General features: G+C 40.8%; 1 protein-coding gene and 1 pseudogene across 1 annotated transcript in view; both read left to right on the top strand.

Moving 5' to 3' along the window:
• The first annotated feature begins 10,810 nt into the window (after window positions 1-10,810).
• Window positions 10,811-25,573, top strand: part of NSF (N-ethylmaleimide sensitive factor, vesicle fusing ATPase) — a 164,566-nt gene continuing 149,803 nt past the window's right edge. Inside the window, 1 exon segment of the mRNA XM_047756839.1 lies at window positions 10,811-10,885. Coding sequence (XP_047612795.1) covers window positions 10,874-10,885 — 12 coding nt within the window. The 5' untranslated portion in view covers window positions 10,811-10,873.
• On the top strand, window positions 22,499-22,612 carry LOC125115365 (uncharacterized; annotated as a pseudogene).

Genomic DNA, 25,573 nt, shown 5'->3' on the forward strand with positions numbered 1-25,573 from the left:
TCCGATTTGCTCTGCCAATCAACTAGGAAAATTTCCACGGATTGAACGAACCCAGGGAGTATTCGGACCAACTGGGTGCGGGCATGTGGGCGTGGCCAAGGTCTGGGCGTTATTTAAGGAAATTTGCCTGGGTTGAGCTAAAAGTAGAAACTAGTTTGGGGCGTTGGTCTGTGTGGGAAACACCAAGACGCCGACACCAGAGTTAGACATAAGGAAGGTTTCCTATTTAGTGTGAAGCTAGACAGCCGCCCTGTTTTTGAACAGATTTTCAACAGTTGGGAAAAATGCTAGCAACCTGCACCTTTGTTCAGATGCTCAGGACCACGGTCTTGAGAAGTGTTCTCATTAACTCAACACCTAATGCCAACTTGGTTCACTGAAAAGTTTACAAACGCCCGTAAATGGCATATAACTGTGCATTTTAGGAAAAACTAACATCTGTTAATATGTGCCAGGAAATATGTCGAGAACTTGACCTGCATGATATAACGCTCCGTGAACTGGAATCTACTATTATTCCCATTTTACAAAGAGGAAAATGAAATAGTAGGTCAGAGTTTTAAGCTTAGGTCTGACGCCTTAATCTTTTTAACCAAATACTTTCTTGATCGTGATGACTGTATATGTGTATGTATGTGTGTATATATATATGTATGTGTATATATATATGACAGTAAATACAAGAAAGTATGAGAGGTTTTTCTACACGATTCTTTTAAAATTATAATTTCTCCTAACTATAACAAAGTTATAGTCATTTTTTAAAGTATAATAAAAAAAAAAAAGACACTCCCCACCAGAGAGAGAGACGAAAAAGAGAAAAAAAAAAAAACAACACCCATCATCCTATTATCCAGAGGCAGTCACTGTTACCGTTTTGGTTTATTCCTTTCCAGTCATTTTTCCATGAAATTTTACATAGTTCAGATTATGAATACATACAGTCTTCTTTTCCTCTTAATCTGAGACCTACATCACAGCTCACAGCAAGCTGGATCCTTTAACCACTGAGCTACAACAGGAACTCCAGGGATCAAACCTGTATCCTCATGGATACTAGTTGGATTCATTTCCACTGAGCCACAACAGGAACTCCCTCCTCTTAATATCTTAATGAGTATATTCCAGAGTGTTTAACATTTGTCTTAAACATTTTGGAGGGCCATGCCAATGGCATTTGGAAGTTCCCGGGCCAGGAATGGAACCCAAGTCACAACAGTGACAATGCTGGATCTTTAACTACCAGGCCACCAGGGAATTCTGTGTTTGTTTGTTTGTTTTGTCTTTAACAGTTTTGGTAGCTGTGTGATACCCCATTATATGGATATATCTTGATTTATTTAATCATTTTCATGTAATTGTCAATGAAAAATTAATCAGTTGATGTAAGAAAAAATGGAAAATTTTATTCGAGTCAAATTGAGAATTATAACCTTGGGAACAGCCTCTCAGAGAGCTCCAAGAACTCTGCCCCTTAAAAGTCAAAGCACAGGTACATAAAATTTTTGAGACAGAGGGCTATACATCCAATGACATATTATTGACAGTTTACACAATCCAGTTCTACATGTGCTAAGTGAGGAGTGGGTCATGGGTCATCATGGTCCCTTACAAGATTAAGGAGAAAGGCTATCCTCTAAAGAGTTATCTTGTAGGAGTTCCCGTTGTGGCTCAGTGGTTAGGGAACCCGACTAGGATCCATGATGAGGCAGGTTCGACCCCTGGCCTCGCTCAGTGGGTTAAGGATCCAGCGTTGCTATGAGTTGTGGTGTAGGTCACAGATGAAGCTTGGATCCTAAGTTGCTGTGGCTCTGGCATAGGCCAGCAGCTACAGTTCCAACAGGACCCCTAGCCTGGAAACCTCCATGTGCCGCAGGTGTGGCTCTAAAAGACAAAAAAAAAAAAAAACCAAAGAGTTGTCTTGTAGGTGCTAGGAGAATGTTGCTATTTATAGCTGAGCAGACATTTCCGCTGGTAGGGAGTTTGAGTGGATGCATAATGCATACACAATGCACAGTAGAGGAGAAAGGCCAAAGGGCAGAGAAAAAAAATTTATGTTTAAATTTTCCTTGATTTGCCTTAGAACATGAATTTTTATTTCCTCACATTTCAGTATTTAGGTTGTTTTTAAGTTTTTCTCTTATGAATTATGATGCAGTGAACATCTTTCCCCCCTCTTTACTTCATTCCTTGCTAATAAAAAAAAAAAAAAAGAGAGAGAGAGAGAGGAGTTCCAGTTGTAACTCAGCAGATTACAAACCAGACTAGTATCCATGAGGATTCAGGTTTGATCCCTGGCTTCACTCAGGGGTTAGGGATCCAGCGTTGCCATGAGCTGTGGTGTAGGTCTCAGGTGTGGCTCGGATCTGGTGTGGCTGTGGCTGTGACATAGGCTGGCAGCTGCAGCTCTGCTGCAATCCCTAGCCTGGGAACTTCCATAATGCCACACCTGTAGCACTGAAAAGCAAAAAAAGAAAAAAAAAACTTTCAAAAGTGCAATCCCTGGATCAAAACATTAAGATTTTTAAGGCTCTTGATATGCATTACTTGCCAAACTGTTTTCTAAGTAGATCACACAAATTTACATTCCTATCGACCAAATGAAAGCCATCCTTACTTCATCATTTGATAAGCTGTTCTTTAAAAAAGGATTTTTAGTGTTTTTGTTTTATTTACTAATTTGATAACAAAAATTTCTCATGTTGGTTTAATTTTCAGATCTTTATTTGGTTATTTTCTCCAAATATTTACTAGTATTTTATTTCATGTACTACAGATTCCTAATTGTGTCCTGATGACTTGTAAGAAAAGATATAAACTGGTTTTGCCAGCAACTATGAAGTTTATTTGAATAGAGTCATCATAATCTCAAGAAAAAGTGAAATAGCAAAGATAAGGTTTTTTTTAAAACCTGTCATCATTTGTACCTACAGAGAGAATGTTTAGGTTCATAATAATAAAGGGTTTTTTTGCCTCCAACCCTCACAACCCAAGAATATGCTATATTTTAATAAGAGCTGCCTTATGCCTGAGAATAAAACAATCCTCCAGTCCATAAGGCACTCACTTGCTAAAGGATTACCACCATATAGATACATATATATACATATATATTTATTTTATACATATAAGCAGATGGTCCCCAACTTACAATGGTCTGACTTACAATTTCTCCATTTTATGATGGTGGGAAAGTAGCATGCATTCAGTAGGAACCATACTTTGGATTTTGAATTTTAATCTTTTTCTGGGCCAGTGACGTATCATGTTTAATAGCTCTCATGATCTGTGGGTCAGCAGCATGGTTGAGGGTAATCAGCCATGACCACTCTGTACCCAGACATATGATCACTCTGTACCCAGACAGCCATTCTGTTTTTTCACTTCTGGTACAGTATCCAATAAACTACAGGAGATATTTAACACCTTATTACAAAATAGGCTTTGTGTGGAGTTCCCGTCGTGGCTCAGTGGAAACAAATCTGATTAGCATCCATGAGGATGCAGGTTCAATCCCTGGGCTTGCTCAATGGGTTAAGGATCTGGTGTTGCCGTGAACTGTGGTGCAGTTCACAGACTCGATTCGGATCTCATGTGGCTGTGGCTGTGGTGTAGGCTAGCAGCTGCAGGTCCTGTTTGGCCCCTAGCCTGGAAACCTCCATATGCCCCAGGTGTGGCCCTAAAAAGACCAAAAATAAATAAATAAGTAAATAAAATAGGCTTTGTGTGAAATGATTTTGCCCAAATGTGGACTAACGTAAGTGTTCTGAGCATGTTTGAAGTAGGCTAGGTTAAGCTATAGTGTTCTGTAGGTTAGGTGCATTAAAAGTGTTTTTTTGTTTCTTTGGGGTTTTTTTTGTTTTTTTGTTTTGTTTTGTTTTGTTTTGTTTTGTTTTTTTGCTTTTTAGGGCCACACCCACGGCATATGGAGGTTCCCAGGCTACGGGTCAAATCAGAGCTACAGCTGCTGGCCTACACCACAGCCTTAGCAATGCAGGATCCAAGCCTCATCTGCAACCTACACCACAGCTCATGGCAACGCCAGATCCTTAACACACTGAGAGAGGCCCGGGATCGAACCTGCAAACTCATGATTCCTAGTCAGATTCTTTTCTGTGTGCCATGGCGGGAACTCCTTAAATGCATTTTCAACTTATAATATTTTCAATTTATGAAGGGTTTATTTGGACATAACCTCACTGTTAATCAAGGAAAACCTGTAGTTTTTTTTTTGTTTTGTTTTGTTTTTTTTAAATAAGAATATGGGAGTTCCTGTTGTGGCTCAGTGGTTAATGAAACTAGGAACCATCAGGTTGCAGGCTCGATCCCTGGCCTCGATCAGTGGATTGAGGATCTGGCATTGCTGTGAACTGTGGTGTAGGTCGAAGATTCGGCTTGGATCTGGCGTAGCTGTGGCTCTGGCATAGGCCGGGAGGCAACAGCTTCAAGTAGACCCCTAGCCCGGGAACCTCCATGTGCCACAGGAGCAGCCCTAGAAAAGACAAAAAGGACAAAAAAAATAAAAAAATAATAAGAATATGTATAAGGAATATATGGGGGGAGCCTAGAGGGAAAATAGATCTAATTCACTAGTGATTGTATTCAGGAATTGAGGTGGTTTTTTTTTTTGTTTGGTTTTTGTTTTTAACTGATAGAGAGAAAATGTGCTAACTTTATAATGCAAAACAGCTTTTTTTCTTTTTTGTCTCCACCTGCAGCATGTGGAAGTTCCTGGGCCAGGGATTAAACCCATACCACTGCAGTGACCCAAGCCACAGAGTGACAACACTGGATCCTTAACCCACTGAGCCACCAGGAAACTCTGTCAACTTTTTTTTTTTTAAATATAAAATTTTCGTAATTACGAAGGAAGCTTAATAGAAATCATGATCACTCCTCAGGGGAAATTTAACAAGTACAAACCATGGCAATTCCATAAATATAAATTGTTTATGGTAATATTGGTTGAGTGGGATTTTTTTCCCTTAATGAAAAACACTTCTCATCGCTATAATGTTATGTTTGCAGCACAGAAAGTACAAAGCGCTCTTGGGAGAAGCAGAGAGATAATTTCACCCTGACAAATATCTTATTTGGAGATTGCCCCTCCCCCACCTCTGAGTTCAACTTAAAATTGGTTAATATGAAAATGAAATTCAAATAAAATTGGATAATAGTGTTATTAGTATCAGTTATAGCACTCTTGGTAATGGTAGTATCTGTCTTGTAGCTGCTGGGTCAGGTGCTAAATATATTAGGTGCTCCATGATAATGATCTCATCTAATTCTCACATGGAAACATTTAAGTTTAGAGAATTTAAATGAAACAAAGTATACCAGAATCACCATCTTTCCCCTGTGTTGCTGAACTCATCTCTCTATTCTGGTCATGCTCCTGCTCAAGAGATTTGGCTCCCTCCCTTGGTCTGGCCTGCTGTACATATTCCTTGCCCTAGAAACAAACCTCTCCAGTAAACTCACCCCCAGAAAACACACCTTCGCTTTTTCTCAGCAGAAAATATAGTCATCCCCAATGTGGTTTGTGGGCCTCTAAATGTCCCAAGGTTCTAGGCAACTCAGCCCCTCCCGGGAGACTCTGACTTCCATTTCTTGAGATGCATAAAAGCGCATCAGACCAAATATCTGAATGATTCCTTTTCCAAGAGATGCAGGCAGCTCTCTGGACCCACGATGTTATCTTGCAGGGTTAGGCATCCTGGCAAGTGCACTGGGGCTCACACTAAAGGATCATCTGGTTTCCATAGCAACATTCGTTCCTTTCCACAGAGGATCCTATCTCCTGCCCACTCAGACTCTCCAGAATGAATTGATTTTTGTGACTAAAGGTGTTTGTCCTTGATCCTCCAAAGAGAAGATATATTCATCAAAAATAATAACAACTCAACCAAAAAAAACCTGACTGCAGCTAAAATGCTGCATTGCATCAGCTGGTCTTCCTTTCTTTTAAAAGACATATTCTTTCTCCATTTTGCTCTCTTCTCGAGTCCTATCCATCATGTTGAGAAATAGGGTTCTATGACAAAAAGACAAGCAGATGGCAACTTCATTTCCTAAACTGGCTATGATTGGGCCATAATAGGAAGTTTTCAGCAAGGCTCCCTGAAAGCCTGGGCTGAGGGCATGATTGGCTGAACAGTGGGTTATGATTGGAAGGGCAAGAATAAGGATTGATATCCACATAGAGATGTCTGCCTGAAATTTTGCCCTTAGAGATTTGTTTCTTTATTGCTTTCCGGGCAGTAGTCTCTTAAATTGTATATATTCCTGGAAAGAGTAATATATTAGGTGATGAATGCTGAAAGAACTTGGGAACGAGAGGAGGAGGTGCAGAGGGAAGGGAATCAAAAGATTTATGAAGACCACCTTGGTCTGCTTCACAACGACGTCTTCTGCAAGGGCCTGGTGCAGGGGACACACACACACACACACACACACACACACACACACACCCCGGAGGCTGCCTTCTGACATTCACAATGCAGTGGTGAATTCAATGCAGTGCTCTGCTCTGAAACACCTGCATGCATTCCTGTTGGAAGATCTGTTAAACCCACACCTTGAAGTAACTAAAAACGTCTTTCTGTCCCCAATGACATTTATTTAACCCTAGAATTTCCAAAGACTAAAGGTGATTTTCCTTTGTCTAATGTGGAAATCACCAAAAAGTCACATTGCTTTGTTAAATGAACTGGATCATAGTGAACCAATTCACTTTTTAATGTAGCTTAATATTGCTCTCACTCCTCAAAACACAGACGAGTTATTTCCCATCTCCACTCCCTGCCCAGTCAAGTTGTTAGCGTCACTGTTAAAACCAAAATGTCCCAAAGGTATTCAGCCCTATTCCGATGGAGCACTTATTAAGTGATATTTAATCACTTAATAAGTGATTAAACACTTATTTGAACATAGAATTATATCCTTGGTGTCTTCAAGTCTTTGATTCAGGCCACGACCTATAGATGCTAGTTACCTTTCAAGGAGCAACAGGTGATACCAAATTTCACTACATAAAACCTGGGATCACTTTCTTGTCACTGACAGGAAACATGACATATTAGTCAGGAATTGCCAGAGAAACAGAACCAACAGGATGTGTATATATAGAGAGAAATTTATTTTAAGAAATTGACTCATGTGATTGCGGAGGCTTGGCAAGTCCAAAAATCTGATGGAGGACACTGGCAAGCTGGAGATTTAGGAAAGGGTTGCAGTTCAAATCCAAAGGGAGTCAGCTGGAGAACTCTCTCTCACTCGGGGGAGAATGAGGCCTGATTAGACAAGGCCCACCCACATTACAGAAAGCAATTTGTGTTTCTCAAAGTCCGTAGAGTTAAATGTAAATCTCATCCCAAAATACCCTCGTGGAAACATCCAGAATGATGTTTGACCAAGTCGGTGGGCACCATTGCCCCACCAAATTAACGCATAAAATTAACCATCCCAGTGGGTCACACAGCTGTGTTCAGCAAGAGCTGACCTTGGTCAAACTCTTACCCCTCTCCCCACATGCCTCACTGATGTTTATCCTGGGTACTGCTACCTCCATTTCATCATGTCATCATCTTCTCTCCTCACCTCTAAGGTACCTGGTAGCCCTTTCCTCTTTGAGCCTATCCCTAGTCCCACGTCATCCACCTCCTTGCCCCTGAAAAAGCCCTGTAGACCCTGGAAAATGATCTTAGTCATCTACATTTTGGGTTAAATTTATTTTGTCTTTTGTCTTTTTAGGACCGCACCTGGGGCGAATGAAGTTTCCCAGGCTAGGGGTCAAATCGGAGCTGTAGCTACCAGCCTACACCACAGCCACAGCAACGCAGGATCATCTGCAACCTACACCACAGCTCACGGCAAGGCTGGATCCTTGATTTGGGGTTAAATTTAAATCGTTGTAAGCTATCTTACCTATTTTCTCACTGTGAAAGGAGAGCATACTAAAAGGAGTTCAGGGATCAATGACGAGCTGAGGGAGGGTTTGTTTTCTTTTCTTTTCTTTTCTTTTTTAGGGAAGAATGACTGAGTCACAGACATCAAGACAAAGAGAGACAACCAGAGGTTGCCCAAGACAGAAATCAGGTAAACTCCAGGGGTCTAGATCCATCTAGTGGATGGTCTTTTCAGGATGTCACTGCTGTGGTAAATCAGCTCTTGCGATTTCCTTTCATCCTCAGGATGGCCAAGATTGAAGCTGCTTGGGAAAGGGAGCATCCGACTGACTGTGCCTGGGTTCTGTGATCCCTCCTGGGCCAGGGGAGGGCAGGGTAACTTGTCTGACAATGTGTTCAAGGCTGCATGAACTCGGGGAGCTGTGACCAGAAAAAAGGGGGAATGGATTTGGGGCAGTAAAAATATTTGTTGTCGATCAACTATAACTGCAAGGATGGCTCAGAAGATGATGCCAAATCATTTCCACTCTGTTTCTAAGATGACCTTGAATATTAGAGCAAGGCACAGATGGGAGGTACAGGCATGTGACAACTTGGAGCAATGACTCAGAATCCTTCCCCTCCAACTGCAGGATGCTGCAGGGCAGGAGCTGATGTCTGCCTTTGATTTCTTTGGTAGACCCTGCAGAGGGCTGTGCACATGATTCTAATGAATTTCCTCTACTTGTGAGAGGATACAAAGGGCCCCTTATCCTGGGTAGGTACGCACCTAAGCTGACACAGTGGAACCTCTCCAGCATCCGGCAAATGATCTTTCCTAGAGGATAAACATTCCTCCTGGTTGGAGAGAGTGAAGACATTTTTACTTGGAGTCTAGCGTATCCAGCAAAACAAGAAAACAAAGCAGTCGTCTAGATAAATACACTTGCTTCTTCCCTGGCCTTGAAAATAATATCAGATCATCGCACTGAGAGCCAATGTCATCTTCTGGATCTTGTCATTATTTGGGCAAAATCTCTTTGGTTTATAGATTCAAAGTATCAAAAAAATGTAAGACAACCTGTTAAGCTCATTGAATTATACCTCTCACTTTCCAAATAAGGAAATTGGGGCTCACAGAGGTAGAGGGAGCAACATGTTGAGTGAGTAGCAGAGAGAGGAACAGGGTGAGAATCTAAACCTTCTGACTTCCCAATCTAATTGTTCTTACAGCTTTTCCAAGTTAATAGATCAAATTTCAACTAGTTCCCTGTCTTTCCTGATAAACCCTCTGATCCATTGATGATTTAATTAACATCTGATTTATCCACCAGCACATTCTGGTTCTCCGGTGCAGTGTGAGAGTTTATGAAACTCACTTGATTTTTTTCTTCTGTCCCCGGCCCATCTTCAGGTCACTTGTCTTTATTAGTGCTTCATTGTAAATCACTAAAGCATGCCCAGCTCTTCCACTTCTTTCCTCAAGTTGGAAAAAACTACTTTTTTTCCTAATTAACTCCTAAAAATGAAAGGTAACCCCTATCATCTCTATTTTTTATTTTTTAAATTTGTAATTAATTAATTAATTAATTAATCTTTGCTTTTTAGGGCCGCACCCGCAGCATGTGGAAGTTCCCAGACTAGGGATGGAATTGGAGCTGCAGCTGCCAGCCAACATCACAGCAATGCTAGATCTGAGCCACATCTGCGACCTATACCACAGTTCACGGCAATGCCAGATCCTTAACCCACTGAGGAGGGCCAGGGTTCGAACTAGTATCCTCATGGATACTAGTTGGATTCATTACTGCTGAGCCACAATGGGAACTCCCATTTCTATTTTTCAAATTTTATTTTTATTAAAGTATAGTTGATTTACAGTGTCGAGTCAGTTTCTGCTGCATCCTATCATTTCTTATAGCCTTGTGTAAATATGAAGAGAAATAAAAGATAGTAGGGGCAAACAAGCATTAGGGAGACTATTTGGGAGAAACTTTCTTCTTGTAGTGTGTGGTTATTACTATCAATCGTGAGATCCCAGTGAGGAAATGGTATGGTAGAAGGGAAATAACAAGATTAAAAAAAAAAAAAGAAAAAAAGCTGAATTTAGGGCTTCTGTTTTGGTTATACCCATGGCATACAGAAGTTCCCAGGCCAGGAATAGAACCTGAGCCAGGCAGCCACCAGAGCCACAACAGTAACAACCATGATCCTTAACCTGCTGGGCCACAAGGGAACTCCTAAAGGTCATTGGAGGTACCAGTTACCTTTATAAATACATTTAATAATAAAATAATACAATATGCAGAGATAAAGAACTGTCACAATTTACGAATACACGTTAAGAAATATTAATCTTAACCAGAATTTTCCAGGCTACGCCTAACTTAAATGGGAACGCTGAGGTTGATTATTTAAAGGAGCTAGGAAACAGGTTCCCGTACATAGAAAATCCTGAATTCACGCAGAACTTGAATTCAGAACCAACCACTCATTCCTGATCTCCCCTGGAGAAGGACTGGTACCCACGCTGGGTGCTCTTATGGACATTTTCATATTTAAATGGGCCTGGAAGCATACAGCTAAAAGGCCAATAAAGGGCAAACTGCAGCTGCAAAGAGGTAAGCAAGGGCTCGGTGTTTAAAAGCATCGAAGTCAATGCTACAAAGTTCGGTGAAAACGGCCAGCTGTCATAAGGCCCGCTGGAGAAAGCCGCCAGCGGACCCCTACTCTCTAGAAAGACAGTCACAGCCCCGCCAACGCCGCCGCTCGCGTTCAAAATGGCGCCTCCGCCCCCCGCGCCCCGGCGGCTGTCAAGCCTGCGCGCGCCCTGCGAGGCGGGGGCGTCGGGGACGCGGCCAGGCGCGCGCGCGCAGCTTCAAGACGGCTGCGCGCCTGCGCGAGGGCAGACGGCGGGCGCGCGCGCGGCGGGGGCGGTCTCTGCCGAGTGCCCAGCTGCGGCGGCAGAGCTGGACGCGTCTGCGAAGATGGCGGGCCGGGTGAGTGCCGGCCCGGAGCCGCGGCTCGAGGCGAGGGTGCGGGTTCGCGGGCACCTCGAGGTCCAGACGGCTCCAGGGGGAGGGTGTGAGTCTGAGCAGAGGCGGCGTTGGAGGGGGCGGCGAGCCAGAGAGGGTGGGATGGGGAAGCGGTGGCAGGGGATTAGCCCTGCTCAATAACTCCAGCCCCTTTAGGAGACCCTCGCTACCCGGGTCTCCTGGGTCTCCCTTAATTCTTCCTTTCCATCCCTTGGGGTTTGTCCCCCAGCTTCTCAAGGTAGCCGCAGGGTCATGGCAGTCCCAGCCCGTATTAAAGGCTGGGCGGGGGGGGGGGTCTCTGCACCCCATTTAGAGGGCTAAATAGGTCCCACCTCTGGAATAACTGCGGGGGATCCGTCTGCTGCATTGGGGCGAGGGCTGTGGCAAGGACCATTAGGAGCCCATTTCTGGTTTTTCACAATGAAAGGACTTGGGAAGGAGGAGGGGGTGCAAATGACTTTTAGTGTTAAACCCGGCCGTCTGGGGGACGTGTCACTGCCGGAACAGGCAGCAGTGCCTTGAGCTTGGAGTGGGGATGGATTTGAGGTGTCGCGTTTTGCTTTTATGAATGACAGTCGTTTCGAATACAGCAGGATAGGTTGTAGTTTCAGGCTTTTAAATTTTACTTCCTCCTTTAGCCTCTGAGATCGCGGTGTAGTATGGGTTTGACGAGGGGAGATAGGGTGGTTCTGTGCTGTACTGCAGTGTGCGTGGAGCAAAAACCTCTCTAAGGGATGGATTCTGTCCAGAGATTACACTGGTGGCAAACCAGGGGACATAAACTGCGTCATTAGAGGATAAGCATGTGCTTGACTGATTTATTTCTACTGGTATATTTGAATAAGTTTGCATAGATTATGCATACATGCAAATGTCCTCCCTGAAGGAAATCGCCAGTCATGAGCTTCTAGAGTGAGAAGAGACTTTAAAGGTCGTTTAATGAGGCCTCTTTCTCTTCTTTTCCCCAGGTTAACAATGGCTACTTCCTCCACCTGTGCTTCAGATTCTGCCTTTTCCCACCTTCCAAGGATCCCCACCTGCTCCCTCTTAACAAACTCAAGCTTTTCCCATCTTAAAACACATCCTTCCTCCATCCACACAGCTGTCACCTTTTCTCTTCCCACTTTACAGCCAGAAATCTTGATAGAGTTGTCTCCATGTATCTGTCTCCCAGTTGCTTACCACCCCCCTCAGCCCAGTGCACTCTGATTTCTGACCCTCTCCTCTCACTGAAACATGTCCCTAAACTTAATGACATTTTTCATTCCTTGTCTTCCTGGCTGTCTCAAGAGCATTTGACATCGTTGACGGTTGCCTCCTTCGTGGTAAACGCTCTTCTCATGGCTTCAGCCTCGCTCCTGTTTTTAGTCAGACCTCTCTTTTGCAGACTCACCCTCCTCTCCCCTGTTATCCAATGCAGATATTCCTCTAGGCTCTCTCCTCACTGTTTCTTCCCCAGGCAATCTGGTCTAAGCCCAGTTTCAAGGGCTGTCTATATGGCAACGATTCTCAAGATTTTACTCCCAGTCCAGACCTATTCTTTAAGTTTCAAATCAATAGGTCAAACTGACTGTTCAAAATCAAGGCACCTCAAACTGAACTTGTTCAAATTCAAACCACTGGTCTTAGCCCACCTAATTAGTACTTTCCCTATTTCAATCAGTGGCTCTACAATACATCTGCTTAAATAGGCTGGAAACCTTGGGAATGGGTCATTCTTAATACATCCCTCACCATATCCTCTGCCTCCAAGTGAAATCCATCACTGAGTTCTGTTCCTCCCCTCCCTCAAAAAAAAGGGGGGGAGCTATTAGTAGGGCCATAGAATCTGCCTCGAGCATTGCTGCTTTAAACTATATCCAAATCATCCCTGGACTAGTTACGTGGGTTCTGTCACTGTAACATCCTGAAAATCCCTTCAGTCTGTCCACCTCTCTATAACTTCATTTTCGCCTTTCCCAAACTGCTATCATTTCTGGCCTGGACTCCTGCGGGACCAAGAGGTCCCCTTCTGCCATTCAGTACATTGTTCTCTTCCATGCCCCTTGCTCCTTACACCCTGCACAGTAGCATCTCTTTACTTTTGGGAGATCAGGTCCTTAACTGGGCCTTTAAAATGCTTTGTGGTTCTGCTCCTGCATCTCTACTCACCCGCTTACTCTTTATGCTCAGATTATATAAGCCTTTCTATTCCTTGAACCTCTTACCGCAAGGTCTTTGCATGTGTGTCCTTTCTTTGTGATGTGATGTTCTGCTCATAATCGTTTACCTCCTACGCCTAGATCACTCAGCTACTCAGGGGAAGCCTGTTCGGATCGGCACTAAGTCAGGATCTTGTGTTAATATGCTCTTGAAGAACTATATTCCTTTCCTTAGAGATTTATCTGTCATTTAAAATTTATTAGTGATTGTTTCTCTCTGCGACTAGACTCTACCTTCCATGAAAGCAGAGCCCATGTAGTTTTTCACTATCATCATCTGTGCTTTGCTCCTGCCTGGAATCTAGTTGCTCAATACAGTTTTGTTGAAAATGAATCTACGACCCCTAGCCTGGAAACTTCCATATGCCACAGGTGTAGCCCTAAAACGAAAAAGAATCTAATCTCTGTTTTAATTCTCTAGGGATAGAGGGTGCATTTCTATGAAGCTAGCCCATTTTACTGTGATATTAGAAAAATCTTTTTTATTTGGGGTTCCATGTAACCTTTATACATAGATTTTATTTCTGCTGTTTAAGCTGCATAGAATAAACACAATTTCTCTTCCACATGATAGCTCCCTAGCTGTTAGCAAACAAATTACATGCACTTCCTTTGTAGGCTACGACATGACTATGTGGCATTGTCACTGCTACGGCTCTGAGTTCTGGTACAGTCCCTGGCCCTGGAACTTTCACATGCCATGGGTGCTGCCAATCAATTTGAAAAAAAAGAAAAGGAAAGAGAGAGAAAAAAAAAAAGACAGGTAGCAGGTTATATAGTCACTCAGATTTTCTCTTTTGCAAAGTAAACATCCCTAATTCCTCAAATATCCTATATTCCAGACCCTTCATCATTTAGGCTACCTTCATTTGTAAAGGTTCTATTTTGTCTGTTTCTTCCAAAATGTGCTCAAGAGTCTTAACACAATGCAACGAAGAATATACTTAAACTATTATTCTCTTAAGCTGGACACTGCCATCATTAATATAGGCTTAAACTGCATTTGCTTTTTTCTGCAGTAAATCACATTCTTGACCTGTACTGAGTGTACAGTCATTACAACTCTCATGCTCTTGTAAAGTCAGCCCCTCCCTCTCCTCCCGCACATTCTAGGTATTATGCAATTGTTTTATTGAACGTAAGTGTTCAATAAAAGTGACTTTTCTTAAGTCAGGGCATTTCTGCTACTTGTTGAAGGTTTTCTTGAGTTTTTCATATTATGCAACATAGTAGCTCTCTCTTCCAGTTTTGTTTTATCTGTAGGTTTAATAATCATGGTTTCTGATTCCATTCTAGTCATTAATAAAAGGTAGAATAGGATGGGGTCAGAAACAGACCTTGAGAGTTCCCATCATCACGCAGCGGAAACGAATTCATCTAGGAACCATGAGGTTGCTGATTCGATCCCTGGCCTCACTCAGTGGGTTAAGGATCCTGAATTGTGTAGGCCAGCAGCTGCAGCTCCGTTTGACCCCTAACCTGGGAACCTCCACATGTTGCAGGTGCGGCTCTAAAAAAAAAAAAAAAAAAAAAGACTTCTTAGGGGAGTTCCCATCATGACTCAGCAGTTAGCAAGCCTGACTAACATCCATGAGGCTGTGGGTTCAATCCTTGGCCTTGCTCAGTGATCTAAGGATCTGGCATTGCCTCGAGCTGCGGTGTAGGTCGCAGAGGCGGCTTGGATCCCACATTGCTGTGGCTATAGTGTAGGCCTGCAGCTACAGCTCCGATTGAACCCCTAGCTTGTGAACCTCCATATGCCACGGGTATGGCCCCCAAAAGACAAAAAGACAAAAAAAAAAAAAAGAAAGAAATAGCCCTTGAGCATCCTGCTAGAGAACTTGAGGTCAGTTCACCACCTTAGTTGCAAGGGTATAAAGAAGAGTAGATTTGCCTTAGCTAGAACTTTTTAGAGCTTGCTGTCAAAGTTTAATTTTCAAAAACTACCTTCTACCTTTCAGAAAATCTGAATACCTTTGGCCCATGTCTGATTGTCTTATCATTTCTTCCTATAGCTATAATTATCTAACAACTACCTATCCATGTTTAACAAGTAGATTCAGCCTTGTTGTAATATTATTCTTACAATGGGTTCTGTATTTCCTTTTTGTCGGAGAAAAGCTGTTGTGTGGTTTTAACTGCTTTTGGTGAGTTTAGTTAATTTTGGCATTCTGATATCTTGTAAATATATTTATCTTCACTTTGTCATTGAAGATTTGATGTATCACTGTTGCTGATGGTAGCATTAGTAACCTGCATATCTCGTCTTTTGCTTTTCTTGGCCAAAAAAGAAAGCATTGTATTTAGTCCATTTGGAAAACTAAGGAGTAAAATGTGTGATATTATTTAATATATAGCATCTAGGTCATCAGATCTTGATTAATCCCTAAAATACTTTGAAGCTCCTAATCTTAAAAGTAAAGAACCTAAAAGAAAGTAAATGTCATTATTGTTTCAGTGTATTATATGAGAAAAATATGGGAGTTCCCACTCTGGCACAGTGGGTTAAGAAATATAAGAAAGGGAATGTGTATATATATATATGTGTGTGTGTGTGTGTGTGTGTGTGTGTATGCTTGGGTCACTTTGCTGTACGGTAGAAGCTGGCACAACATTGTAAATTGACTCTACTCTTAATTAAAAAAAAAAAAGGGAATCTTACTGCAATGGCCCAGGTTGGCAGAGGTAGAAATTCCACCTCTGGCCCAGCACAGTGGGTTAAAGGATGTGGCATTGCTACAGCTGCAGCATAGGTCACAGCTGCAGCTCAGATTCAGTCCCTGGCCCAGAAACTTCCATATGTTGCTGATGTGGACATTAAAACAACAACAACAACAAAAACCCACAAAAAACCCCCACACTATTATATATCTATAGATGTATAATAACAAGTTGTATACATTTTATAAGATGGTCAGTAAACATATCTGGTTCCTTTTGGTCTTTCAAAAGATTCATTTAGGTAATAGGTTTTCTCAGCTGTTTTAAGTTTTTGCTAGTAATAAATCACATTCTAAAGTAATAATTCCTATGCTTACATTGACTATAGCCTTAAATTTGCAAATGACTTCCACATACAGATGGCTGCCACTGCCCCAGGCTTCCACCCGGTCTTTCAGAACTCTCAGGCTGCAGCTGCTCTGGAATCATGAAATCAGAAGCAGAGGAAAAAATCTGAAATGTAGCCTTACTAGTTTAGGAGAGCTGACTCTAGGTAGGGAGTAGCTCTTCAGTAAAGCTGCTCTGTTTGGTGTTGCTTCCCAGGCCCCTTATACTGCCACCATCACCCCACTCCCGAAAAAAAAAGGAAAGAGAAGAAGAAAGGTTTTCCACATTACCTGACCTTTTTGGTTCTCTTAGAATTGCCAGAAATCTCACTTACTGGATATTTAGCCATCCCCTTCTGAAAATACACATACATTAATGCAAATTAAACCAATGGATCATTTTCTTCCTAAGGTCTTCGACCTAGTTGAGGTAATTTGTTTTAAGAAATAGGAGTAAGATGATGTTAAATAGGACTCTAAGGGAGGGAACTTTCTTAGGAGTTGAAACATGTTAGAGATAAAATTTACCTAATACGGTGTTTTGACTAGGACAGGCTCGTATATTAAGTGTCACTATACTGAAGAAGTTGTTGTAGCCTAGTCCAGAAACCCAACCATTTAGAACATTTTATGGGTGAATGACATTTTTACCACATAACCAACCTTCAGATAAAGTTTTAGAACACAAGTCTTAAATTGGAAACAGCTCATGGGCAGTACCATAAATCAGAACAAATAATATAAAATGTTTTGTAGGCCCATTTCCTAAAATAGTTTGCTGCCTGAAGCATATCAACTTTCTGCAATCTTGTATGCAGTAGTTGTCTTGTTGTGTATCACTCTAGTAGAGATTTTATTTTATTTTGTTTTTTGTCTTTTTAGGGCCGCACTCTCAGCATATGGAGGTTCCCAGGTTAGGGGTCGAATCGGAGCTGTAGCCTATGCCACGGCCACAGCCTCAGCCACGTGGGATCTGAGCTGAATCTTTGACCCACACCACAGCTTATGGCAATGCCATAACCTTAACCCACTGAGCAAGGCTGTGGATTTGAACCTACATCTTCATGGATACTAGTCAGGTGTGTTAACCACCGAGCCACAATGGGAACTCCTAGTAGAGATTTTATAAAGTATCTTCAAGTGCAATACATTTTAGAAAATAAAATTGAACTCTACAGCACTATTCAAATAGGTTATTCTTTCTGAAACCCAAAAGGTTTTATGATTAAGATGGATGTATTCTTTTTTTCAAGTATTTAAATCAAGCTGCAGAGGTGTAAGGTGAAATTATATTATCTCACTGTTGAAAATTCTTGAAATGGCAGAATAGTGAACCCTTGGCAATATGGTAGTCAGTTGCTGTAATGTTATTCTTTTTTTTTTAATTTTTTTAAATTAAAAAAAATTTTTTTTATTTTTTCTGCTGTACAGCATGGGGACCAAGTTACACTTACATGTGTACATTTTTTTCCCTCCCTTTGTTCTGTTGAGATACAAGTATCTAGACATAGTTCTCAATGCTACACAGCAGGATCTCATTGTAAATCCATTCCAAGAGCAATGGTTTGCATCCAATAGCCCCACGCTCCCGATCCCGCCACTCCCCACCTCCCCCGGCAGCCACAAGTCTACTCTCCAAGTCCATGATTTTCTTTTCTGTGGAAATGTTCATTTGTGCTGTATATTAGATTCCAGTTATAAGTGATATCATATGGTATTTGTCTTTGTCTTTCTGACTTACTTCACTCAGTATGAAAGTCTCTAGTTCATCCATGTTGCTGTAAATGACATTATGTGGTTCTTTTTTATGGCGGAGTAGTAGTAGTATTCCATTGTGTATATATGCCACATCTTCCTCATCCAGTCATCTGTCGATGGACATTTGGGTTGTTTCCATGTCTTGGCTATTGTGAATAGTGCTGCAATGAACATGCAGGTGCATGTGTCTTTTTCAAGGAAACTTTTGTCCGGATATATGCCCAAGAGTGGGATTGCAGGGTCATGTGGAAGGTCTATGTATAGATTTCTTTTTTTTTTTTCTTTCTAATTATTTATTATTATTATTATTATTATTATTTCCCACTGTACAGCAAGGGGGTCAGGTTATCCTTACATGTATACATTACAATTACGTTTTTTCCCCCAGCCTTTCTTCTGTTTATGTATAGATTTCTAGGTATCTCCAAACTGTTCTCCATAGTGGCTATACTAGCTTACATTCCCACCAGCAGTGCAGGAGGGTTCCCTTTTCTCCACAGCCCCTCCAGCACTTGTTCTTTGTGGACATATTAATGATGGCCATTCTGACTGGTGTGAGGTGGTATCTCATGGTAGTTTTGATTTGCATTTCTCTTATAATCAGAGATGTTGAGCATTTTTTCATGTGCTTGTTGGCCGTCTGTATGTCTTCTTTGCAGAACAGTCTATTCAGGTCTTTTGCCCATTTTTCCATTGGGTGATTGGCGTTTTTGCTGTTGAGTTGTATAAGTTGCTTGTATATTCTAGAGATTAAGTCCTTGTCAGTTGCATCGCTTGAAACTATTTTCTCCCATTCTGTAAGTTGTCTTTTTGGTTTTTTTTTTTTTTATGGTTTCCTTTGCTGTGCAAAAGCTTGTCAGTTTGATTAGGTCCCGTTGGTTTATTTTTGTTCTTATTTCTGTTGCCTTGGGAGACTGACCTGAGAAAACATCCATGAGGTTGATGTCAGAGAGTGTTTTGCCTATGTTCTCTTCCAGGAGTTTGATGGTGTCTTGTCTTATATTTTAGTCTTTCAGCCATTTTGAGTTTATTTTTGTGCCTGGTGTGAGCGTGTGTTCTAATTTCATTGCTTTGCATGCAGCTGTCCAGGTTTCCCAGCAATGCTTGCTGAATAGACTTCCTTTTTCCCATATTATACTCTTGCCTCCTTTGTCAGAGATTAATTGACCATAGGTGTCGGGGTTTATTTCTGGGTTCTCTATTCTGTTCCATTGGTCGGTCTGTCTGTTTTGATACCAGTACCACACTGTTTTGATGACTGTGGCTCTGTAATACTGCTTGAAGTCTGGGAGAGTCATGCCTCCTGCTTGGTTTCTGTTTCTTAGGATTGCTTTGGCAATTCTGGGTCTTTTGTGGTTCCAGATAAATTTTTGGATTGTTTGTTCTAGTTCTTTTGTAACATTATTCTTAAAGGTCCATTCTCTGGGTTTGGTGTTTTAGGTAAAGACCTTGTATTGAAGTCTTTTAAATCTCAGTGTTCATGCCCTTCAGTGGGCTTTGAGACCTACCTTACACTGCCTGCAGTTTCCTAGTGATTTAAATTCATCCCTTCCAACTTATTTTTTATGATGAAAACAAAATATTCCTTATATGACTGTAACTATTTTTAGCTCTATAAATTTTAAACAAATATAATTCATACACACCTTAAGAGGTTTCAAGTATGCTGAAAAGTGCACTAAATAATATAACATATGCATATGTCTATGTGCTCACCATCCATATTTAAAAAGTATTACATATTATGATACTTGCTTTATCTCTTTTTAGAGATAAAACATTACAGAGCCAATTTAATTCCCTTCGGGTCCCTTCTTGATGCTGCCAACCTTTCCCAAAAATAACTGCTATCCTTTTGGTATAAATCCATTCGGTTTCCATCTCCATGTTTGTACCCATCACTAACATATCATTTTGTATGTTTTTAAAATGTATATAATGGTGTCATACTGTGATTTCCTTCTGCATCCTGCCTTTTTTTTCATTTAAAATGATGACTTAGATTTAGTCATGTTGATATTATATAAAACCAGTTCATTCTGTTTATCAAGTGATATTCTATTTTGTAAATATACCATAGTTATCTATTTCCTTATCAGAGGACAATTTAGGTGGTTTTCAATTTTATTTTTCCTGTTGCCCACATTCTTGTATATGTCTCCTTATATATGTGTATAAGAGGTTTTTTTTTTTTTAGGTTGTATGTCTAGAGATCTGGGCATATAGCCTTTGTAGAATTGCTGCATGGAATTGCTGGGTGGGAATTCCCTTTGCGGTGCAGTGGAAACGCATCCTACTAGTATCCAGGAGGATGCAGGTTTGATCCCTGGCCTTACCCAGTGGGTTGGGGATCCGGTTGCTGTGGCTGTGGTGTAGACCAGCAGCTATAGCTCTGATTCAACCTCTAGCCTGGAAACTTCCATATGTCTTGGGTGCGCCCCTAAAAAGCAAACAAAAAAGAATTGCTGGGTGGTTGGTTACCTTTATCTTCACCTAATTATAGCAGTTTGCACTCTTACAGCAGTATATGAGTACCTGTCAGTCGTGGCCTCTCCACTTGCTATTGCGGGCATTTAAATTTTTACAATAGAATAGGTATAAAACTATCTTATTGTTTAAATTTGAATTTTTTCCCCTGTTCTTGAAGTTGAGCATTTTTCATATCGGTCACTGGAATTTCCTCTTCTGTGAATTACTTTTGTGTATCCTTTGCCAGTTTTTTTCTCTTGGGCTGTTCAGTGATGATCTTTTCATGTTTATAGAGTTTCAGATTTAAATTTTATTGTAGTTGTAACTACCACTTTTTCTTTTTTTTTTAAACACCATTTTATTTGTTTTTTTTTTGTTTGTTTGTTTGTTTTGTCTTTTTGCCATTTCTTGGGCCGCTACAGTGGCATATGGAGGTTCCCAGGCTAGGGGTCAAATTGGAGCTGTAGCCACCAGCCTACGCCAGAGCCACAGCAACGCGGGATCCGAGCCGCGTCTGTGACCTACACCACAGCTCACGGCAACGCCGGATCGTTAACCCACTGAGCAAGGGCAGGGACCGAACCCGCAACCTCATGGTTCCTAGTCGGATTCGTTAACCACTGTGCCACGACGGGAACTCCTAACTACCACTTTTTCAAACCTCTGCAATTAGTGTGCTTGGATGTTTAAAAGAGATCCTTCTCCACTTTGGTGTTGGATTTTCTTTTATAAGGTATAATATTTTGCTTTTCACATGTTGGTGTTTGATTCATCTGGAATTTATTTTTGTGTTTGGTGTGAATTAGGAAGCTAATTTTATCTTTTCCATATGTATAACCGGTTGTTCCATTGTTCCAGTATCATTTATCGAGTCTATCCTTTTCCCCACTGACTCATAATGCTATCTCTGTTTTATATTCACAGTAAATCTGGACTCTTTTTTAGTGTCGTTATTCTGTTTTCGTGCATCAACACCACTGTTTTAATTACCATAGCTTTAAAATTATCCTTGCTATCTGGTAGAGTTAGCTCCCTCCTTATTTTTCTTCGTTTGGCATTTCTTGGGCCTTTTCCATATGAGTTTTAGGAGCAACTTAATCCCTCCTCCTTTAAAACAATTTTTATCTTTAAATTTATCTTTATTGCCATTGATTTTGACCTACATTTTCCCTTATATTTTATAAGAGGAGATACAAAGATCATCTCAATAAAATTTAGCTGAATTTCTTTAGGGAGCTGATTTCTTTCCCTCCCTCTCTTCCTCTCTTTCTTCTTTCCTGACATTAAGCCAAAAAGTGCTAATAATTTATCACAACTTCGTGCTCTATAAATTTGAAATCAAATGAGTTAGCACCAGCTGTTTATGAGTAATGCATGGTGTTGTGGTCCTTTGCTAAATTTGGAATGAAGTGCTAAAGTTCTGATATTTTGCGCTAGCTATATAGATCTTTGGTAATGGGGAAAATGAGAAAATTATTAAAGTGAGAAATAAGTCGTTTTTGAAATCCAACGTTGACTGATTTTTAAAATCACTAAATAATGAAGAGAACTTTAGAATTTCACTGGTTGGATTTTTTAAAAATTTAAAGTGATTTTAGTGTGATGTGCATATGAACAAACATGCTTTTAGGTTTGACAACCAAATGAAAACAGACATTATTACTAATTCCAGGTCTCCCCAAAAAATCTATGTGAGGAAATTAAAACAATTTAGTTATCCTAGTTACTCTTCTCCTAGAGAATAATACTGACAAAATTTTATGAGATAATATCAGACTTAGATCCCACTGTTTAGAATAGAGCCTGATATGGAGGAATTATTCAGTAAATGATTGTTAAATAGATGAGTGATTGTTTATTTCCAAAGACTTCAATAAATTATCATCATGGACAATGTCTGTGGTTGGAATTTTAATGTTTTGTTCTCTGCCCAGCTATTGAGTCCTATTGTTTATTCTTTTATCTCGGCCACTAATAATAGAGGCCGAGGTATTACTTTAGTTAGACAGCTGCTGGCCTCCAATAGAGTCCTTTATCTCGACCTACACATAGTGAGTCTGATAACTATTTTATGTAGACTTCCAGTCAATTTACTGCTCATCATTGCTTCTCAGTCTTTTGGCTAAGATCAAGTATAGTTATCTGTTCTTACTAGTTTAATATCTGATATGTCCTCTGAGGACAATATATTAAATGGATTTGGGGGAGTTCCCACTGTGGCACAGCAGGTTAAACATCTGGTGCTGTCTCTTGGTGGCTTGGGTCACTGCTGAGACTCGAGTTTGACCCCCAGCCTGGTGCAGTGGGTTAAAGATACTTCCTTGCTGCAGCTGTGGTGTAGGCTGCAGCTGCAGCTTAGATTTGATTCCTGGCCCGGAACTTCCTTATGCTGAAGAAGAAAAAAATCACTGCTTATCAAGCATTGAAATAACCTTAATTATATTTGCCAAGTTAAAGGATGAAATGGACCAAAAACATTATTGAAGCCTCTTTTCTGTATTTTTTCTCATCTGTTGTAGAATGAAATGAACCTGTCATCATTTCTGTTTCTAGGACGTTTCTTAGTACAGTGGTTCTCAAAATGGAGTCTACAGACCAGCCAATCAGCATCACCTGAGAACTTGTTAGAGGTGCAAATTCTCCGGCTCCACCCAGGTTTATGAAGTTAGAACTCTGACGGTGGGGCCCCTGCAGTCTTTTAACAGTTCTCTGGGTGATGCTGATGTATGCTAAAGCTGATTTAAGATTTTGAGCTCTCCAATTTAGTTTCTTACAAATTGTTGACTCTCTTCCCCCTAGATTTCTTTCCATATGTATAATCAGCCTTGTTATTTCTAGACTTCAAGATTATTGTCTTTCCTTTAGTACCTTCTCCTATATCGTTTTCAAACGTTTAAAAAAGCATAGCTATTTCCTGCGAATATAGCAGATTAGGTATTCTGACTGACTTTTCCATAGAAACTATTGGAAATGCTAGATAGCATAGTCATTATCGTTAAAGTATTGTATTCTTAGGAGTTCCCATAGTGGCTCAGCGGAAACAAATCCAATTAGGAACCATGAGGTTGTGGGTTCGATCCCTGGCCCCACTCAGTGGCTTAAGGATCCAGCGTTGCTAGGAGCTGTAGCGTAGGTTGCAGACGCAGTGCGGATTTGACCCCTAGCCTGGGAACCTCCATATGCTGCAGGTACAACCCTAAAAAAAAAAAAAGGACAAAGGACCAAAAAAATTAAAAAATAAAAGTTTTGTGTTCTTAGAGTTCCCTTTGTGGCTTAGTGGTAGTTAACCAGACTAGTAACCATGAGGATACCATTCGATCCCTAGCCTTGCTTAGTAGGTTAAGGATCCAGCATTGCCGTGAGCTGCGGTGTGGCTTGAAGACAAGGCTCGGATTTGGCGTTGCTAAGGCATAGGCTGGCTGCTATAGCTCGAATTCGACCCCTAGCCCGGAACCTTCCATATGCTGTGAGTGCAGCCCTAAAAATAAATAAATAAATAAATAAATGTATTCTTAAAATTTGCTAAGACAGTAAATCTTAAGTGTTACACACACACACACACAGAATGGTAACTCTGTGAGGTGATGGTTATGTTAACTAGCTTGCTTGTAGTAATCGTTACACAAGGTATACTTATATCAAAACACCACTTTGTATACCTTTAGGTAAAATGCGCTAAAGGTGAACATGTGCAAATATGCCTATCACCCAGCAATTCTACTGGAGGGAGTGTGTGTACGTTTGGAGGTATAGATATACAATAGAAATGCCCACATATATTATTCAGAAAACATGTACAAATATGTTCTTAGCAACAGTATTCATAATTAAAAACTAGAAACAACTCATAGCTAAATAAGATGGTGTATTTATGTAATTATATACTATAAAAAGCAAGGAAAATTAATGAACCATTGCTATATGCAACAGTGTGGATGAGTCTCACAATTATAATATTGAAGGGTAGAAGTCAGACACAACATGACACATGCTGTATGATTCCATGTATATAAAGTTTTCAATAGGCTAAACTAATCTGATTTTGATCTTTAGTGGGAAAAACAAAATAGTGGTTATCTGTGGTTGAAGATGAAGGGCTAGTGACTAGGAGGGGATAGTATGGGATGCTGGTTATGTTCTCTCTTTCTCTCCCTTTTTCTTTTTTTTTTTTTTTTTTTGGTCTTTTTAGGGCCGCTCTGAGGCACATGGAGGTTCCAGGCTTGGGGGTCGACTCGGAGCTGTAGCCGCTGGCCTACACCATAGCCATAGGAATGACGGATCCGAGCTGGGTCTGTGACCTACACCACAGCTCACGGCAATGCTGGATCCTTAACCCACTGAGCGAGGCCAGGGATCGAACCTTTGTCTGCACAGATACTAGCCAGATTCATTTCTGCTGAACCACGATAGGAACTCCTGGTGATGTTCTCTTCCTTGAACTGGGTGTGAGTGCCCTAGGTGTGTTCACTCTATAAAGATTCCTTGAGCTGAAAACGTAGAGTGTATGTCCTTTTCTTCAATAAAAAGTTGATTTAAACATTAAAAAAAAAAAACAGTTAAAAAATGAGTACAAGATCTAAAGGGATACTTCTCCAAAGAAGACATACAGATGGCCAAAAAGCACATGAAAAGATGCTCAACATTGCTAATTACTCGAGAAATGCAAATCAGAACTACAGTGAGGTATCACCTCACACTGGTCAGAATGGCCATGATCAAAAAGTCTATAACATTAAGTGCTGGAGAGGGTGTGGAGAAAAGGGAATCTTCCTGCACTGTTGGTAGGAATGTAAATTGGTTCAATCACCATGGAAAACAGTGTGGAGGTTCCTCAAAAAACTAAAAATAGAACTACCATATGATCCAGCAAACATCTGGAGAAAACCATAATTTGAAAAGATACATGCACCCAGTGTTCATCGCAGTTTACAAAAGCCAAGACGTGGAAGCACCCTAAATGTCAATCAACAGATAAAAAAGATGTGGTACATATATACAATGGAATATTACTCAGCCATAAAAAAGAATGAAATAATGCTATTTGCAGCAACGTGGATGGACCTAGAGAAGGTCTAAGTGAAGTCAGAGAAAGACAAATGTCATATATCACTTATATGTACAATCTAAAAAAGTGATGCAAATGAACTTACAAAGCAGAAACAGAGACTTTGAAAACA

This window comes from Phacochoerus africanus, chromosome 14, assembly GCF_016906955.1.
Source record: "Phacochoerus africanus isolate WHEZ1 chromosome 14, ROS_Pafr_v1, whole genome shotgun sequence".
In the NCBI taxonomy this organism is placed as follows: domain Eukaryota; kingdom Metazoa; phylum Chordata; class Mammalia; order Artiodactyla; family Suidae; genus Phacochoerus; species Phacochoerus africanus.